This window comes from Alexandromys fortis, unplaced genomic scaffold (genome assembly GCF_014885135.2).
Source record: "Alexandromys fortis isolate MF-2015 unplaced genomic scaffold, M_Fortis_MF-2015_v1.1 scaffold_9, whole genome shotgun sequence".
Lineage (NCBI taxonomy): Eukaryota > Metazoa > Chordata > Mammalia > Rodentia > Cricetidae > Alexandromys > Alexandromys fortis.
This window is the reverse complement of record NW_026067892.1, coordinates 6,957,089-6,977,388: the sequence shown is the minus strand read 5'-3', so window position 1 is coordinate 6,977,388 and position 20,300 is coordinate 6,957,089. Positions and strand designations below refer to the sequence as shown.

The following is a 20,300-nucleotide window of genomic DNA, read 5'->3' as shown; positions in this document are numbered from 1 at the left end:
CCTATGGGTGGAAGGGAGTTCCGAGTCTTGGTGAAGGAAGAAGCAAAACCTGATACCAGGGCTGGAGGGCCTAGCCAACCTGGCATTGCCTCAGCCCTTGAGAGGCTCTGGCTCAGTGTCATTGGCATCACCCTAGCCCTTTGGAGTCACCCTTAGGGTGATTAAAGCAAGGCGGTGAGCATGACCACATTAGGAAAGACTTCACGAGGAGCTGTCAGACCACAGGCCTGTAGCTATGTCTGTTGTCCTAGCCAGATAGGCCACAGCCACTTCCCCTTGGAATCAGCAACTGGATGCTTCCTGCAAACCCGAGGTAAGAAATAAGGGTGAGTATATCTGGATTGTTTAATTAGATACAACAGGCTGGCGGACGTGGCGTGAGAGTTGAGTGGGCTGCTCACAATCCTAGCAGGAAGTATATCCTGCTTCTGTGCGGGGCTTTGTAAGGGATAGCCAGGGTGCTTCAAAGGAGCAAGGGCCTGTGGTGGCTTCTTTGAGAAGGATTGGGTGAGGTAGGGTAGGTGAGTATGAACAGGTATGGGGTAGAGAGTTCAACTTCCTTAGGTTAGGATACAGGAGGGTGTCTCTACTGACCAAGTGCCTTGCCCTGTGTGGTTTGGAGGTCAGGGACCCTTGGATTGGGGAGAGTTAAATGAGGAAGGGGCTTTGAGGTGGTCGTTTTGCACAATGAAGACTCGTTTATGTACCAGGCGGTAACTAGCTCACAGTGGAAAGATTGGTTTTTCCAAATAGTAAGGCACCCCGGATGTCACAGTTTTCTAAACCATTAAATAGAGCACAAGTGCAAGTGCTCAAAGGTAACCCTGGGGAGTAGGGGACCAAGTGATGGACTCTGGGCTTCAGGCTCGGAAGAACTGGGCCTGGGACTTGACCGTGAGTCTCTGCGTTGGTTTTCCCTCACTGTGGTAAGACACCTGAGAAAGTCAACTTCATGAGAAAAGATATCTTTAGCTCACATTTCAGAGGCTTCAGGCCATGTTTGGCTGACTCCATTATATCTGTACCTATGATGGAGCATAATATCAGGGTAGGGGGTACACGGTGAGATAGAGCTAGCTGCTCATGTCCGAGTCCAGGAAGCAGAGAGAACATGGATATGGGACAAGGATCTACCTCTTCCCACCAGGCCTCCACCTCCTACAGCTTCCATCAGCTCCCAATAATCCATTCAATACAAACTCATCAATGACTTAATCCATCCAAGAGACCGGAGACCTCATGATCCAATCATGCTCCCAAAGCCCTTTCTCCTAACGTCACTGTCATCAGGACCAGGCTTTCAATGATGAGCTTTTGGGAACATTCCAAACCCAAGCTCTTGAGGTCAGCTCTGAGTGGTTCCAGGCTGCTGTGTGTCCACTTGACTATCCTCGGCTCACATGGTGGGCCCAGGCTTGGGAGAGTGCTAAGAGATCAGGGCTCAGTACCTCAGCAGAAGCCCTCCCCAAATGCAGTACCTGGTGCATTGTTTAGAAGGCTTGAGGATGTTCCTGCATGAAAGGAGATGCGGCAGTGGTGAATGTGTGTGTGTGTGTGTGGGGGGGGATTCAGGCAAGCTCTGACAGTGGTATAATTTGGCTGAGTCCCCCGGAGATGGGTACAGGTTGTTACTGGTTTCCAGTGCCCACATTGGAGGGGTGGAGTCATGCTCCACCTGTCCAGGGGCAATGCCTGCATGAATGATTCAGGACACTTCTGCATGGGCAATGGATTTCTGGTCTGCATTCGTGTCTGGACCCAGCATTTCACTTCCGCTTGTTCCAGCTTTGTGGTACTGCTTTGTGGTACCTTCAACGGGGGAGATTGAGTCTCCAAGTCCACATGCATCACTTCCTCCGGGCCCATCAACACTGTGAGCTGATGTATCTTGACACTCTGATACCCCCCAAAGGTTTTGTGGAGTCCTGGGGGCATCTTTGTGAAGTATGTGGGTACGTACAGCACTTGAGAAGGGTTCTGTCTCTAGGACAGGGGTGTTCATTTGTGTCCAGATCCATGGACCCCATATGGAAGGGATACACCAGCCTCTACATAGAAATAATTCATTATGTATACAGTGCTCTACCTGTATACATAAGAAGTTTTGGCTCCAGAATCAGTAGTGAGAAAAACCTTCCCTGCCCTGGGAACACAATACCAGATAGCAAATCATATGTAGCAGCATCACCCGCCACTTTCACACCAGTTACCACATGTATACTCCTACCTAATACCTGCCCCAACAGCCCATGTACATTCAACAAGTACACATGTGTGTGTGTTCAAATATCTATACATATACCTCCACACACACACATACTCATTCCAACATTCACTCATATACAAATACCTGAATACATAGATACACAGCAATACCCACATAGATGCAAGCATTAACGTCTGTACATGAACACTAATCCCAGTGCCCACAGGCATGCTTACACACAACAACATATACATTGTGCTGGTTAGTTTTTATTATTGACTTGATGCAACCTAGAGTCTCCTGGGAACCGAGAACCTCAAGTGAATGGCTGATTGCCCAGGTCAGACTGGTCTGTGGCCATGTCTGTGGGCAATTGTCTTCTTAATTGTTTTTTAGATTTATTTTATGTGTGAATATTTTGCCTGCATATACATTTGTGGAATATATGTGTGCCCAGTGCCCATGGAGATCAGAAGAGGGTGTCAGATCCCCTGAAACTGGAATTACAGATGGCTATAAGCTGCCATGTGGGTGCTGGGATTGAACTTGGGTTCTCAGCAAGAACAATACTCCTAACTACTGAACCATTTCTCTAGCTCCAGGAATTGGCTTGGTTTTTGTTTTGTGTTTTTTTTTTTTTTTGTTCGTTTGTGTTTCAAGACAGGGTTTCTTTGTGTAGCACTGGCTGTCCTGGGACTAGCTCTGTAGATCAGGTTGACCTCGAACTCACAGAGATCCGCCTGCCTCTGCCTCCTGAGTGCTGGGATTAAAGGTATGTGCCACCACCGCCTGGTTGGCTTGGTTCTTGATTGCTACAGGGGGGTCCAGTCTATTATGGGAAGAACTATTCCTTAGGCAGGACTCTAGGAGTGAGCCAGGAAGCAAATCACTAAACGATGTTCCTCCATGGTGTCTGCTTCATTGCCTCTTGAATGCCTGCCTTGACTTCCCTCAAGGATGGCCTAAGGCCTGGAAGTGTAAGCGGAAATAAACCTTTTCTTCCTTGACTGACTTTTGGTTAGAGTGTTTTACCATAGCAACAGAAAAGCAAACTAGGACACACACATACATACACACACATACATACACATACATGCACACACATACATACACAATACACATATACATGCGTACACAGACACACATACATGCACACACATACACACATATACACATACATATACACACACAGATACAGCACCTCCCCCCACAGGTTTGTTCACATCAGTGCCTATATACAACACCAGTATCCATCTTTCCTGTATCATGGTCGACACGCATTAACATCATCCACTTGCAAACACCAACATCCACATCTATGCCATCATCCTTACAGAATATGTGTGTATTCTAATAACTATCTGCACAGTCATACCAACCCCTACAGATTCACATATATTCCTATATACACTCACACCCATAGCCACTCCATTCACCCATATGTACACCTACTCCATGGATTGCACATATAAACACACATACACACACATACATTCCCATGGTTCCACACATTCTCGCTCTCACCCGACACTCTCTCCTGCCTCTCTGAGCTAAGTCGACTTCTGTGGAGGACCAGGCTTTATGCTAGGCTTCACACATGGCCTCATCCCCCTATATCCCCGAGGATCAGGTCCTCTATGAAAAGATAGCAACCCAGAAGTCCCATGGGTCCTCCTCTGGAAAGGCCACATTTTGAGGGCAAAACTGTCATCTGGATGGTCAACAGGCAGCCCTGGATCAAGCTGGGCCTTGAACCCAGGTTGGCCTGATGCCCTAGCTTTAACTCTGCCCCTCTAGGCCCCCAAGAGTCCTCAGCATGTGCCCTCTGACCCTGATTGTGTGACTTGGAGAATCCATCCTGGAGAGCATGTACTTAACTGGGGAGCACCCTCCACTCTCCAGCTCCCTTTGCGCGGTCCCTGGTTAATAAGAAACTAGCCGTGAGGAGGTATAAAGGCCCAGGGCCACCAAAGGGCCGTCACTCCACACACCTCTACTGCCTTTTGAGAAGAGCGACTGGACCCAGGGCTGACCATGTCCCAGTTGGTGGAATGTGTCCCCAACTTCTCAGAGGGGAACAACCAGGAGGTGAGGCTCCTTTGGGGCTGGCAGGATGTGTGGGTGTTTTGGTCACAGGAAGGGAGTGAGTTTGGGGTGGGAGGAGATTGCCTCCAGGATGGGCAGAGCCACAGCCTACTGGCCCCCTCAAAGGAGCCATCTCCGTCAGCTCTGGAACGTTCCATGGATTTGGGGGGACTCTGGAGAACTGGCAAGTGGGCCTGGGGATTTTGGAGTGCTCCTGGAGGGGGTCATGAATCCTGTGACCTCAGTGTTTCTGACAGTGAAGTCCCTTGAATACAGAGGCAGAGGACAGAGTTATTTGAGGTCACAGGAAAGGTTATTCCCATATGTATTAACTCTTTCCTCACCCATGGAGCCTTGGGAAGTAGGCATTATTATCGGCCCTCTTACCTGATGGGGAAACTGAGGCCAGAGGGGTCCTTAGGATAGGGTTTGAGCTCTGAGCCCAGCTCCTGACCTGGCAGGTTCTGCGCTCGTCAGGGTTCCTTCCCATGGTTAGCAAACGGTCCCTACCCTGCTGTTCCCATGGAAGGCTGTAACTCGGTTCACCCCCTCTGAGGGTCTGGGTGTGGCAGCAGGCTCGTTATCTATTTTTCTGGGCCACCCTAAACCTGGGGTGGCCATAGTCACTGCCACTGGGGCCTTCCTTATTGTGCCTTGTGGGTTCTGGGACTGAAGCTTAGTTCTTTGGGGGATCCCTCAAACCTCCTTCTTGAGATCACACTTGGGTGTGGGGCTACAACCTCTCCAAGTAGGGACTGAGGGGCATGATGTTGGGCCTGTATCTCCAGGTGATTGATGCCATTTCCCGAGCCATCTCCCAGACCCCAGGCTGTGTGCTACTGGATGTTGATGCTGGACCCTCCACCAACCGCACTGTCTATACTTTCGTGGGGCGGCCAGAGTGTGTGGTCGAGGGAGCTCTCAATGCTGCCCGGGTGGCCTCACAGCTCATCGACATGAGCAAGCACAAGGGTGAGGACTTGAGATGGGCCAGGCCTCCCATGTCTCAGTTCCCAGGCTGAGCTTGTGCCACGGTATCCTGGGAGAGGGGCAGGCTCGGGGCGTGGACATGGGTGTAAGTGCAACAGGTCTGTGGGCGGGCCTCTCCTTGGAGGCTCCCCTAGGACTAGCATCAGGGCTACATGGTGTTCCCTATTTGCAGGAGTGGATTGGCGGAAAGGTCGGGAGATGGCCCTAGGACACAGGCTATGGAGATCAGCAACCCCCTAGGGTGGGGTTCAGTGGGGTTCAGTGAATCTACAGGGTCTCACTCATGCCAAGGTCTTGACTAGACTGAGGCCTCAGGGAGACAGAAGAGGACACGGTACTAGGAAGCAAACTTGTCAACTGCCTCAAAACCAAACACAACGGCAGGGGTGGGCAGGGTCAAAGGTTGGTGGACACACAGAGCTGGGCAAAAAGCCAAGGCCTCTGTCCGTTCTCAGAGAGCGGTTTGCAGAGGTCACGGTAAGGAGAAGATAACAGGCTTGTCAAGGGTAGGAGGAGCCAGGCACAGTATTCTGGATGTGGTGTGGATTCTCTGCTGCCAGTGAAGGTAGAACTGGCTCATCATCAGATACTTTCAGCCTGGCAAGGTCTCACTGAAGGCCTTTGTTTTGTGTTGTTTTTTTTTTTTAAATTATTATAAAGGGCCAGCTTACGCAAGCCCTACCCCTTCTCTAGGGCTTTAAAGACCTTCTATGCCAGCCATAGCAACAATAGTCCCCATGTTCTGTGGCATTCCTAATAGTCCAGCCTGGGAGGAACTGCTGCTGCCAACCACTTGAAGCTGGTGGTTTTCTGTGATCAGTGTGGATATCTGTAAGGGTGATGGCCTGCCCCCTTTCCCGCAGGAGAGCACCCTCGCATGGGCGCTCTGGATGTTTGCCCCTTCATCCCGGTGAGGGGCGTCAGCATGGACGAGTGTGTGCTCTGTGCTAAGGCCTTTGGCCAGCGGCTGGCAGAGGAGCTCAATGTACCAGGTGAGTGCCCTGGAAGGATCGATGGGGTTCTGGATTCCAGTCTCTGACAATGCTGTCCTCGACACCTTCTAAGGATGCAGATCATGCTTAGCACGGAGGTACCCACTTTTAATCCTAGTGCTCAGGAGGCGAGGCGAGGCGGAAGCATGCAGATCTCTGTGAGTTCAAGGCCAGCTTGCTCTTGCTCTACAATAGAGAGTTTCAGCCTGGGCTACATAGACCCTATCTCAAAAAATAAGTAAATATTAAAAAGAAACAAACCAAAGCAAAAAGAATGAAGATCACTACCAAAAAAGAAAGGAAGGATGGACAGATGGAAGGAAGGAAGGAAAGAAGGGAGGGAGGGAGGCAGGCAGGAAGGAAAGAAGAAAGGAAGGAAGGAAGGAAGGAAGGAAGGAAGGAAGGAAGGAAGGAAGGAAGGGAGGGAAAAGAATTTAGGGCGGGAGAGATGGCTCACTGGTTTAAGCACCTGCCATTCAAACATGAGGACCAGAGTTCAGATTTCCAGAAACCTCCATACATGCGATGGGCGTAATGTCATCCCAGCTGTGTAAGGCAGAGACAGAAGAAGATAATTAGCACGCCAGGGAATTCTGGGTGTGATTGAGAGACCCACCTCAATGAATGACGCTGAAGAAGAATGACCAATCCTGGGCCTCCCCATGCATATGCACACATGTAACGAGCTCATACAAAGGCATAGGCTTGCATGCACAAATGCATACCATACAGACATGAAAAATGAGGGGAAAGATTTCATTTGGGGAATTAGATCAAGAAAATGATAGGAGACACACTAGAAACAAACACAACATGGCGTTGTGAGGAGACCCCAGGATAGACCGTCCATATGGCAGCACAGGGTGGGGAGACCCGAGGATAGACCATTCATATAGCAGCACAGGGTGGGGAGACCCCAGGATAGACCGTCCATATGGCAGCACAGGGTGGGACCCAACCAGGCTAACATCTGAGGTTAAGGCCCATGAGTAGGGCAAGTTCTGCTTTTTCCTCCTATGAGGACAGGTTCACCACACAGTAAAAACACTTTATTTATTTAGTATACAATATTCTGTCTGTGTGTATGCCTGCAGGCCAGAAGAGGGCCCCAGACCTCATTACAGATGGTTGTGAGCCACCGTGTGGTTGCTGAGAATTGAACTCAGGACCTTTGGAAGGGCAGGCAATGCTCTTAACCTTGAGCCATCTCTCCAGCCCCTAAAAACACATTTTAAAAAAAGAAACCTGAGTGTATCCGTCAGCACTCCCCACATATCCTACCCTAACCCCTATAAGCATGCCCTCTTCAGTGGCACTGGTTTTGCGTGGGCAGGAGGTCTATGCTATGCCATCTGTACTGCTGTACCCACTCCAAGAGTGTGGAGAAGGCGGGGGCTCCTCAGAGAGAGCCAGCTAAGGAAAATCTACCCCCAGTTGAATTTGGAAGGAGCTGCCCTGCCTGGGCCCCTGTGGGACTGAGGATATACTGGATTCTGCCCTGCTAAGCACCTGACCACTTGGGTTCCTTTGCAGTGTACCTCTATGGTGAGGCAGCGCAGACACCCAGTCGGCAGACCCTGCCTGCTATCCGGGCTGGAGAGTATGAGGCCCTGCCTGAGAAGGTGCTGCCCCAATAGGTGCCCGGGTGTGAGAGGGTGGTCTCCCTGCCGTTTTTTTCCCCTGGGGAGAGTGGGCAGGCCTGGGACCCCTCCACCTCACCCCATGCGAATGTTCCTGCAGCTCAAACAGGTAGAGTGGGTGCCTGACTTCGGCCCTAGCTCCTTTGTCCCCAGTTGGGGCGCCACTGTCACAGGTGCGCGGAAATTCCTCATTGCATTCAACATCAACCTGCTCAGCACCAAGGAACAGGCCCATCGCATTGCTCTCAACCTCCGGGAGCAAGGCCGCGGGAAAGACCAGGTGGGTAGCTTCTGCCTTGCTGTCCCATGCCCCAGGGGTCTTCCTCCGAACCCCCTGGGGAGATTGTTCCCCTTAGTGTCACAGCCTGGGGGGGGGTTGTCTCAGCCTCAGAGTTCAGTGTTTGAAACTGAGGATCCCCTTTAAAAATTTGTATGCGTTTTGCCTGCGTATGTGCCAGAAGAGGGTGCTGGGGCCCTTGGGACTGAGGTTAATGGTTAGAAGCCATCATGTAGGTGCCTGGAACCCAGGTCCTCTGGAAAAGCAGCTCTCCGGCAACCCCAGCTGCCCTTATTTTAACAGACTTCCACAGCAGACAGGGTCAGGCTTCTGTGTTGACAACTGCCTCAGCCGTCTGAGATGTCTTCACATCTCTCCAGTTGCTCTAAATATGTCCCCCCCCACACACACACATACAATGCCTCAGTAAAGCTTCAAGTGTTGTGAAGGCTCCCCTGCCAGGTCTGCATAGAAACTGTAAGCTAGCTTGAGCATCACTTCTCAGAGTCCGTATCAGACACAGGTGACCTAGACGTACATGGTGACTGGAAGTCATCTTCCCATGTGTCCCAGCCTCACATCTTGCTAGACAGTGAGGCTCCAGGAGCCTAGCTGCCTGGAGAATCAGCAGCCTGTAAGTACAACGCAAAGCACAGGGACCCTCGAGTCCATTATGTCTGTTCCAAAGATGAGGTCAGAGTGTCTGCCTCTCTCAGATCATCAAAGAGAGGATCAGAGTGACAAGCAGGTGGGGTATGGATGACAAGGGGAGTTGGGACTTTCCCTGGCTTCCCACATCAGTGTCCCTAGGTCTCTCAGACATGGTATGGTCAGAGACCTGCACCAAACGTGGTCTCAGTTTTCATGTGGTGGGTGAGGTTTTGCCTCGTCTCTCTAGCCAGACCAAGGATGATCGAGCAAGGAGAGTCACAGTGCCGACCCAGCTATGGGGGAGGGGGGGACCTCGCCTGACTCATCTGGCTAGGGGACACAAGCACAAGAGGCTCTCAGAGCTAGGCATGATGAAGGCTGGGCAGGGGCCATTCAGAGCCCAGATTCTTAGCCCAGGCTGGGGAACGCATCTCTTCGTAGCCAGGACGTCTGAAAAAGGTTCAGGGCATCGGTTGGTACCTGGATGAGAAGAACCTGGCTCAGGTGTCCACAAACCTCCTGGACTTTGAGGTCACAGCTCTGCACACAGTCTACGAGGAGGCCTGCAGAGAGGCTCAGGTGGGTAGAGAAGCAGCTGCTCCCACCCTTCTCACATTGGGAAACCCCCAGCAGCTGACCTCACTGCCTCTGTCTCACAGGAGCTGAACCTCCCAGTGGTGGGCTCGCAGCTGGTGGGCCTGGTGCCTCTGAAGGCCTTGCTGGATGCTGCGGCCTTCTACTGCGACAAGGAGAAGTTGTTTGTTCTGGAGGAGGAGCACCGGATACGGCTGGTGGGCTGTGCTCCTTTTGGGAGTGAGATGCCAAGGAAGGCATGGGGGCTGTAGGCCTTCAGCTGCTCCAGGAGCAAGCTCATGCTTCCAAACAGGCCCACCCCAAATTCAAAACCCTCTTCTTCCTTCAGTTCCTTTGTTTTATTGATGCGTGTGTGTGTGTGTGTGTCTGTGTGTGTGTGTGTGCATGAGTGCGTGTGTGTGTGTTGTATTTCTAAGGGGCCATCCATCTTTTTTTTTTTTTTTTTTAAATAGGGTCTCTCACTGGAACCAAGTAGGCTAATCCTTCTGTCTCTACTTCCCCAGCACTGAAATTACAAGTAATGTGCTTACCACCATGCCAGGATTTTTTAATTAATTATTAACCAATTACTTGATTTTGATATGGGTCCTGGGGGCCTGACTCAAGGTTTTGTGCTTGCATGGCAAGAACTTTACTGAGCAAGCTCTGTGGCCAGCTCTTTACTCGTAGGTAGAAGATTTTCCACTTTCATGGCCCTGTAGAACCTCATGAAGGGTTCCTCTGGAACTTGTACTACATAAACACTATGTTCTCTGCCTTCCTAATTCCTAGGCTGGCTGCTTCTCTGAAGAGCTGTGTCTGCTGCCAGCCCCCCTCCCCCCCGGTCAGGTTCCTTACACCCCAGTAAAACACAGTCCATGGATTTGGGTAGATATGTCCCAGGTGCCCCTCCCCTGGTCCCATCTACACATGACCCTCTTGTCTATAGCACATTTGCTTGTCTCATTGGGCCCAGGATCTGCTCTGGGGGTGGCCGCATCTCTGGCAATATTGCCTTGTTTTCCCATCCTTCCCTAGAGTACCCATCCTTTCCTAGAGTACCCGTCCTTTCCTAGAGTACCCGTCCTTCCCTAGAGTATCCGTCCTTCCCTAGAGTACCCGTCCTTCACTAGAGTATCCATCCTGCCCTAGAGTACCCATCCTTCCCTAGAGTATCTGTCCTTCCCTAGAGTACCTGTCCTTCCCTAGAGTATCCGTCCTTCCCTAGAGTATCCGTCCTTCACTGCTTGCTGATTCCGTGACCCAACTCTTAGGTGGCATCCTTTACCCGCCCCCAGAACCACCTTTGGAGTGCACTCTGCTTGTGTCCTTCGAGTGTGTGTGTGTCCCTTTCTGCTTTCAGAAAGTGAAATGTGTTGTCCCCGTTGCATGGCTTCATAATGGGTTGAAAGTTTTTGCTGAGATGAATTCGAATCCAGATGGGACTGTTTTCACTGTATCCTGAATTTGGGCGAAACTCGGTTTCCCTCACATTTATGTGCAGGGTAATCAAGGTTGCCCCTGTTTGTAAGAATCTATTAGATTCTGAATTAGAATCTAATCCCAAGAAGAGGATTTAGCTGGCCCTTCCCATGGCCACCTAGGCTCTGTTGGGAGGGAAGGGCGGGCAACCCTTTCTTTGTCCTGTTTGCCCTGGGAATGTGGAGTGTTTCTGTCTGTATACCAACCTGTCAGGAAGCGAACAGGCAAGGTTCCTGGGAAGGGAGGGTGGGAAAAACTTGTCAAGGTGGCGCCAAGCTGAGCAGTGGGCTAAGGTGTGATGTCCTCTCTGCAGGTGGTGAACCGCCTGGGCCTGGATTCCCTGGCACCCTTCGACCCGAAGGAGAGGATCATTGAGTGAGGCCTCGCATCTCTTCCCCACTCTTCCACCCTGCCCGCTTCCTGCCCCTCCTTCCCTTGTTTTACCCCTTTCCCCCCTCTTCCACTTCCTCATCTTCACATCTCTGATCACCAAATCTTAAACCAGGTGCCTGATCCTCCAACTTCTCTGCATGCTTCGGTCCTGCCCCCTTCCAGCCCGCCTCCTTCTCTTCTTTCCCGCCTATCAGCTTGGGGCTGGGGGTAAAGGGGTGTGTCTCCGCTTCTTTAAGCGGCTCCCATTGGTAGGTACCTGGTTCCAGCTAGTGGACCGGAGCAGAGCCTGATGGACAAGTCACTGCTCAATTTTGTTCGGGAGGTGGGCGCCCGCTCTGCTGCCCCAGGCGGCGGCTCTGTAGCAGCGGCTGTTGCAGCCATGGTGAGCACCTGAGGTAACCCATTGAGGGCAGAGCCATAAATGGCAGGACCCAGGCCGGGTTGGGGTTGATAGTGGGGGATTCTGGAGGGTGGGACTCTGTGGTGGTGGGGGACCCTGCTGAGTGAGATTCCACACTTGATCTCCCTGAACTTGGGGTTCCCTGTTGGGCTCTGGCTTGGGGTGGCCAGGCCCCCCCCCCGGGTAGCTCCCACAGCTTGCCCCTTACCAGGGTGCAGCCCTGGCCTCTATGGTGGGCCAGATGACCTACGGGCGGCGCCAGTTTGATCACCTGGACTCCACCATGCGACGCCTGATCCCACCATTCCATGCGGCCTCCGCCCAGCTAATCCCATTGGTGGATGCTGATGCCCAGGCTTTTGCTGCCTGTCTGGTAAGCATGCTCAATGGCCAGGCTGGACTTGTAGCCGTAGTAACCTGCAAATTTGGAGCCAGGGGCAGGACATTGGGAAGGTGGCACGATCTGCCAGTATTTTAGGAGCCCCTACTTTCAGCAACCTTGAGGGTCTAGGTCTGGAGAGCATGGACTTTGCCCCAGGAAAGCGAACTTAGGAGGGCAGGACCCCAGAATGGGGTGCCCCGGGGTTGGGGATCCTGGAGGGATACTAGCTGGTAACATTGAAGATAACAGCAGACATGTCTCAGATTGGCCAGCCAGGATCTTGGCTTCCAGGCCAGAGATATGTGAGATCTGGACCCCAGATTCTAGAGACCTGTAGGAAGGAAGCCTCTTGCCTGTAGGTCATCTGGGCCATCCTGGAGGTCAGCACTATACCCGGATGAGGGGCAAACTGCCGGGGCAGCCCCCTGTCCTGACCTCTTTAGCAGGCTAGAGCTCTGAGGTCATAAAAACCTTGACAGAAGAAGCATGAAGATTAAGGACTAGAAAGAACCCCTCAGCCACAACATAACAGGTGCCACCAGGAGAGTTCGGAGGTGGAAAACCCATCTTGAAAAATAATTACAGACTGTGGGCAGATGAGTGGATATAGCAAGGATGCAGGGCCAGACTCTGAACAGATGAAAGAAATGATTAGAAATGAGAGATACACACAGAGAGAAATAAAGAGAGATATACAGAGAGACAGGGATATACATGGAGACAGAGAGACAGGGACATACACGGAGACAGAGAGACAGGGGTACATAGGGACAGAGAGACAGGGATATATACGAAGACAGAGAGACAGGGGTACACATGGAGACAGACAGGGATATACACAGAGACAGAGAGACAGGGATACACATGGAGACAGAGAGACTGGTTGAGATCTGGGTGAATACACCAACACCAGTGTGCGTACGACCTACCCAGCTTTCTCTTGCCCTGTCCCATCCTGCAAGATTGGAGGGTGTTATGGAAAGCTGAGACCCACAGCACTCACCACACACAGAGTCTCTTCTCATGAAATCACAAACGCTACCTGTCACCATTCAGGAAAAAAGGCCAGGTCTACAGATGGCCAGGGACAAGGGATGCGGCACCGTGGTGGAAAAGGCCTTAGAGCTTCCAACGTCAGCGCCGCCCTTGTGTGTTTAGACTGCGTACGGTAAAGTCGTTCGCACCATCAGAACTTGGTACTGTAGGGAGGATGACTGGAAGAATCCAGGAGCCTTTAAAGGTCCCCAGAGAACGCCACTCACCTGTCTTCTCCAGGTGGCTGTGGGGACCTATGACACCCAGACCCAGGCACCAAGTGCTGGAGACCACAGATACCAACAGAAACATCATCCCCACAGAAGGTGTCCCTGCCTGTGGCCTGTAGCATATGATGCGCTTCAGTAGGAAACGCCCACGCTAGAGGCCATGGATAAGCAGTGCCCATGCTGCCCGTGCTGCTACATCCCAGGACACGGTCCTCACTGCTATCCCAGCATGGCTAGGGGACACAGCCAGTTCTTCGTGGCCACTCACCATGTGTGTTTTGGTCTTTTTTTTTTTTTCCCTATAGGAGGCAATAAAGCTGCCCAAGAACACAGCCGAAGAAAGGGACAGGTGAGCACAATATTGGCCAGTGGGCCTGCTGGACCCTCTGGGCCATGGGTCTCAGTGTCTGGGGGTGGGGGTTGGCACAGGTGCACCATGGGTAGTGAGTAATGATCATTTTGTCACTCCTGAGTCGGTGTGCTCAGCCTTTGGGAAGGGACCATGATGGTTGGGGGTCAGAATGCACTCAGCCCCTAACGCACGTATGGCCGCCTGGGTTCTAGGCGGGCCTGTGCTCTGCAGGAGGGGCTGAGACAGGCGGTTGCTGTGCCACTGAAGCTGGCAGAGACTGTGTCCCAGCTGTGGCCAGTGCTGAAGGAGCTGGCCCTATGTGGGAACCTGGCCTGCTTGTCTGACCTGCAGGTATGAGGGTTCCAGGGTGTCAGAGCAGCTCAGGGTGGTATTCACATTCTTGTTCAATGTTGGTCCACAGTTAACAGCAACTTGGGTATCTTCAGAGCTTACATACGGGGAGATACCTGAGCCAGCCTGTGGAAGTGGACATCACTCATCCTGTATGGGGGATGGGACAAAGCAGAGGCATGACCTATGGCCCCTACAACTAACCCAGAAACCCTACAGTATGCAGTGTATTTCAGAGTATGGCCTGGAGGCCCCAGCGAACTGATCCTCTCTACTGGGAGTGGCTCTAGTTTGCAGGCAGATAACTGCTGAGGGCAGGTTCAGAGGGATCCACAGCCTCTAAAGTATACCTTCATAGCCTCCCCAGGCCTCCAGGAGCCGCATCTTCAAATTAGTAGTGGGTTCCTTTTCTCAGTTCAGGTCTCAGACCAACATGGCCATGGTAGCCTGATCTCTGGGTAGGGTCAGGCTTAGTGGTTGAAGAATGCAGGTCCCTGCATGAAGCCCTTGCCTGTCAACCCATAGAATGGGTCAGCTTGCTCAGTCTCAACAGGAGGGTTGTTGATATTTACAAGAGGCACAGAGGCATTGTGGGTCCAGAACCATCCCCTTTCACTGGTGTCTCTTCAGGTGGCAGCCAAAGCCTTGGAGACAGGCGTGTTTGGTGCATACTTCAATGTGCTCATCAACCTGAAGGACATGACCGATGATGCATTTAAAGAGAAGGTGGGCAGGGGGAAGACTTGATGCCAGGCCCCACCCAGGGACCTGCAATGTCTGTCGTGGGCAGGGATGACTCTTGCTGGTCACCTGAAGGAACAGGCTCTTGGTGTCTCTCCTGGAGCCATGGGTACAGGGTGATCAGGTGTCTGCGGGCATACACTGACATCCCCCTTCCCATGGGTCCAGACCTGACTAGGAGATGAAAAGTTGCTAAATAGTGCCCCAGTGCCCATACCACCTACCCTGCTCTTATAGTAGAGTTGAAGACTTGGCAATTCCAGGCCTGGGGACCCCCAAGCACCAATACCCCAGGCACTGGAAAAATAATGGCTTTAAACAATGAACACAATCTCAGCATTTATAACAGCTGCATGGCAATTTTATTGTATTATTGAGGTAAAAATCACAGAACATACAAATTCCTATATTAAAACATAGAATTCGGTAGGATTTTTGCACGTTCTCAGTATTGTATAGCCATCATTCTAGCAAGTTCCAGGACATTTTTATTGCTTCAAAGGAACCCTCTGTCAATTAGCAGACACACTGTTCCATACCCTAGCTCTGACAGCCATTCTTAAGCATCTGTCTCCTAGATATTTGTGACAACTTTGAAAGAGCTTTTTTTTTTTTTTAAGGGCTCAGTTCTTAAGTAGAATGCTAGCAATTGGGCATCTTTGGGGTCTAGCCCCTCCCTGACCAACTTTAGATAATATGACCTCTGTGAGTGAGCCCTCTGGGTCTTATGGATACAGCTGTCCCCTCAGCAGTCTGGGCAGAAGTAGAAGAAACGGGATGGGAGTCTGTGGAGGGTCAGTGGGTATGGCTGTCTCCAAAACTTCTACCCACACTGATACATCTAGGAGTGGCTGTCCAAGATGACCCTAGTCACTGTGAGGTGGGTATGCCATGGGGAGGTGGCAGTAGGAGCCTGAGATTTTTCTGTTAGGAGCAGCAGGTCACAGCAAGCATGGAGGGGGTAGGATGACATATCTCTCTATGTCTGTCAGATGCGCCATCGAATCTCCAGCCTTCTGCAGGAAGCCAAGACCCAGGCTGCACTTGTGTTGGATAGCCTAGAAGCACGGAGGGAATAAAGAGATGCTCCCCTTCCCCCCCGCGCCATGAATGGTCCAACTTCCAGGGGTCTTTACCTATCCTAAGTGACCCAAGCCTCCTTGGAGGGAAGATTCAGCCATGACGTCAGCAGTGTCAGGTTGGGGCTCTACACACAACTGTCTGTGTAGGATGCTGTAGATGCAACGGAGGTGGTTTGGGGTAGGGAGTAGGGTCTGATTGGCGGTGGTCTACTGCAGGCATTTAGCCTGATACCCTCTGTTATCTGTGGCTTCTAGTAAATTCTGAACACAAACCTGCCTGGTGTGCTTGGGTTTGGGGGCAAGGCAAGGCTGAGACTGGAATCGGGAGCAGGACCAGGGGACTCCTTCGTTTGTGAGTAATGAAGCCCCAGCTCCAGATTCCCAGATGGAGTGTTTATGGGGATGCTGCCAGCTCTAGGATGCTCTGAGCACTGAACTCATTGCCATTGTCTTAGTTAGGATCACCATCGCTCTGACAAAATACCATGACCAAAAAGCAACCTGGGGAGGAGAGGGTTTGTTTGACTGACACTTCCACATCACTGTTCATCATCAAAGGAAGTCAGGACAGGAACTCAAGCTGGGCAGGAACCTGGAGGCAGGAACTGATGCAGAAGCCATGGAGGGGAGCTGCTTACCTTCCTCCATCAATCACTATTTAAGAAAATGTCCTACAGTCAGATCTTATGGAAGCATTTTCTCAATTGAGGTTCTTTCCTTGCTGGTGACTCTAGTTTGTGTCAGGTTGACATAAGAGCAGCCAACACAGCCATGTAGCAAGGGACAGAGACTGTAGTGCTCCAAGCCTTCACACTGGGGAAAGTCTGGCTCCTGAGGGCTGTGAGGACATTCTCTCCCTTCACTGGACAGTCTGCTCCTAGCTTCCGTGTCACCATTACGGGGGGCTTCCCCCGTCCTCCATCCTCAGCTGTTTCGTGGTTCACATCTTCTCTCTATTCTCCATTACTAATAAAAACCCTCACCCCAATGACTTTCAGATGTACCACTCCATGAGAAAGTCTCCCAAGTATGGTTGCAGTTATCAACACAGCACATAAAAAGAAAACAGCTTGTGGTACATTCTTCTTAAGTGAGGCAGAAAATCTAAATGCCTTTTAGGACAGATTTGCTATCTGAAAATTTAAGTCACTTGTTTCTGGGAAGAGTCATCAACCAGGGGAAGCAACATGAACCAAAGGTTCAGATGTGTTGCTGGCAAAGGGGTGGATCCTTCAGTGCGGGAAGTTCTACAAATTAGACTGAACCTAACAAGGTGCTTGTGGGGGGCAGCCAGTTCCGCTGAGGGGTCCTGGCCAACTTGTGTATAACAAATGCCTGTGCTCCTGTCCAAGACAGAACAAGGATGACTCTGGGGTTTGGCCCCTTGCTGCCCCCAAAGAGCATTTGGAGGTATATTGGTATATTGCTCTAGCCCATGGGATCTTTCATGGCTGTCTGAGCTGCTAGTCTCAAATGCGTGTCCTGCCCAGGGTTGGGGCTGTCTTGGGGAGGGACAGTCAGGTGATGATTCTCTATTCTTTCCTTGATATCCAAGTACATTGAGGACAGAGAACTTGATTCCATCCAGTTCCCGGGCCCAGGCTTTGCACTTCATACCGAGGAGACACACAACAGTGGCCCAGAAGACTTACTTCTCCAGGGTACAGCTTCTTTTAGCCCTTCCTCAGGCAAAGAAGAGATTCTGCTAGGTCTCCTGGACTTAGGGCCCTAACCCTAGACATATCCCCAGCAACTGTAACCCAGAGAGGCTGCAGGACAGCAGAGAGGGTTGGGTTGACACTCTGCCTTCCAGCACGTGTGTTCTGGGGGTGCGTAGGCGGCGGAGTTGGGTGTGTTATCATTTTCATGAAGAGGCATCCTGCTTAGTTTGTCGACAACCAAGAGTCACCTGAGTCAGGGAATCTTAGCTGAGGAACGCTGAGATCTGACTGGCCTGTGGCCGTGTCTGTGGGGAATTGCTTGATTGTTGGTTGATGTGAGAAGGCCATGACCACTGTGGGCAGTGCCACCCCTATGCAGGTGGTCCTGGGTTGTATAAGAACACTGGCTGGGTATGAGCCAGGGGGAGTGAGCCCTCTATGGTTTCTGCTGGAGCTCCTGCTACAATCTCCCTCAATGATGGTTTGTGACATCAAAATATAAGTCAAACATACTCTTCCCTTCCCAAATTGCTTTTTGTTGGTTATTCAGCATAGGAAGAAAACTAACTAGAACAATGGCTATGACGGACCCAAAGCAGGGTGGGAGATGGGCTGTTCCCACCATGGTGGAGAGAAGCCTAGTATGGTATAGCCTTGTATAGTATGAAATAGGATTCTGTCTTGAACCACCCCCCCAAATAATAATAATAATAAATAAGAAGAGTGTGATGCTATGTTGGTAAAGGGTTATTTGTGAAGGGACTGTGTTATGGGCACATTGGGTAGGGGTGTTGGTGAGGGGGCTTTGTAGCATTTATTGGTTTGGGGTGACTGTTGAAGGGACACTAGTGAGTGGAACCTGCGATGGTTTGAAAGAAAATGGCTCCCAAAGGGACTGGTACTGTAGGAGGTGTGGCTTTGTTGGAGTGGGTATGGCCTTATTGGAGAAAGTGTGTCACTGTGGAGGTGGGCTTTGGGGTCTCATATATGCTCAAGTCATCCCAGTGTCTTAGTTCACTTCCTGTTGCCTGCTGATTAAGATGGAGGACTCTCAGCTCCAGCACCATGTCTGCTTGCACGCCGCCATGTCACACCATGATAATGGAGTCAACCTCTGAAACTGTGAGTTGCCACCCCAGTTAACTGTTTTCCTTTATAAGAGTTGTTGTGGTCATGGTGTCTCTCCAAAGCAACAGAAACCGTAACTAAAACAGAACCCTTTCCCATATCATTAGTGTGTGAAAGTCCCTTCTGTGAGATTGGCTTTCATACCATCCTGGGTCCGTCACAGTGAAGGGTGTTCCTTTTCCTCTGCGAGGTCCTGGTTATAGTCCTGTGGTCTATACTCTGGAGGGTGGAGGGGTCCTCCATGTCATCCCACATTCCCAGCTTGTGGGATTGCTAATGAAATGTATAAGAGTCTTGGGTGAACACTCAGATTGTGGGGACTTATTTGTAGGGCTTATTGCTAGGACTCTGTGTGATTCTTTGTAGGGAGACAGAGTTAGGGTTAGGGCGTTTCTGCTGCAGGCCGTGTGGCCAGAGTTACAGCAGGGATGCTTAGGTCTAAATGCATGTGTTGACTTCCAAAGGCCTGTACTTCAGAGTATGGCCCAACATGGAGAGAAGGTCTTTGTAAATGTCACCCATTGCAAAGAGAAGAGGTTTTTCTGGAATATGGAGGGCCCTGGTCCACTAAGATTAGCAGCCTTTTTTTTTTTTTTTTTTTTTTTTTTTTTTTTTTTTTTTTTTTTTTAAGGGCAATCTGGAGTAAAGCAGACAGCTGGGAGACAGTGGCAATTGCTCAGCAGTTGAAGACTGTGAAGCAGCTGCCTGAGGAGGACATTGCCAAGTTTTGGCAGTACCACAACTGAGATCCATTTCTTACAAAGCCTAAGTTATTAGGAAACACTAAGATGTAGCCAAGATCACTAGTAAGAGTCATGTGATTATAAACATTTCTTAAAGCAAGCGGTTTAAGTATACACAAAGCGTAAGTGTTCAGCAAATGAAAAATAAGGTACTTAGTGAAGATAAACCAAAAGAAATGGGAAGGGTCCACCAAACGCACAAAAATGCAAAAAAGGGAGATAACCCCGGCTGCCCTCCCAGAGAGAGAGATGTTCACTGCACATCCAGGAATGAAGCAGGATATGGCTGCTTTTGATATCGATAAACAAATAAGTTCAAAGACGCCAAGTCCTTGTCCTTAGGCAGGAGCAGGCAAACTTATCAGAGGACACTAGATGTCAGTATGGCTGTGAGCAGGAAAAAGGCTGCAGCGTGAGCCAGAATGGGAGAGGTTGGAGAGAGGGAGATGCCAAGATTCCACCAATGCAGGCCACTTTTGAAGTGGAATTAGTGGCTGTTGATTGAAATAGCAGGGCTTTAGATCTACAGTACCAAAAGTAGAGGTAGAATCGGCCTCGAGAGCTGCAGAACTAATTAGAACTTGTTACTATTAGGAGGGAAGAGCCAGTGGAAAACTCAAGGAGTCAACACCAGTTTTACTTGGTCCAACTTTTGGGGGAAAAAATCCTTCTAAGTTCCCGGAGCTGGAAGTAGTTCCCTACATATACTGTGAAGTAGAACTGTCTTTCCTATCAGCTCCTGTTGTAAACCAGGAGGCGCAGGAAAAATGTATCCAGTTCTGAAAAGCAATGGAAAAACGGGGAATCTGGGCAGATGGACATAGGGAGAACATCTCACGAGGCCTGCTGTGGTGCTGATGGCTTCTGAAGACAAGGGGAGTGCCACCTCTCAGGCCTCAGAGCTAG

The 20,300-nt window shown here is 50.8% G+C and overlaps 1 protein-coding gene across 1 annotated transcript; it reads left to right on the top strand.

The window, feature by feature from the left end:
* The first annotated feature begins 4,154 nt into the window (after positions 1–4,154).
* On the top strand, positions 4,155–18,207 carry Ftcd (formimidoyltransferase cyclodeaminase). The gene is made up of 14 exons (XM_050138558.1): positions 4,155–4,294; positions 5,080–5,263; positions 6,145–6,273; positions 7,807–7,895; positions 8,014–8,193; positions 9,283–9,420; positions 9,501–9,632; positions 11,210–11,271; positions 11,542–11,671; positions 11,901–12,062; positions 13,642–13,685; positions 13,901–14,039; positions 14,670–14,765; positions 15,773–18,207. The coding sequence occupies exons 1-14, from the start codon at positions 4,241–4,243 to the stop codon at positions 15,857–15,859; spliced, it is 1,626 nt and encodes a 541-aa protein (XP_049994515.1). The 5' UTR covers positions 4,155–4,240; the 3' UTR covers positions 15,860–18,207.
* Positions 18,208–20,300: the final 2,093 nt, after the last annotated feature.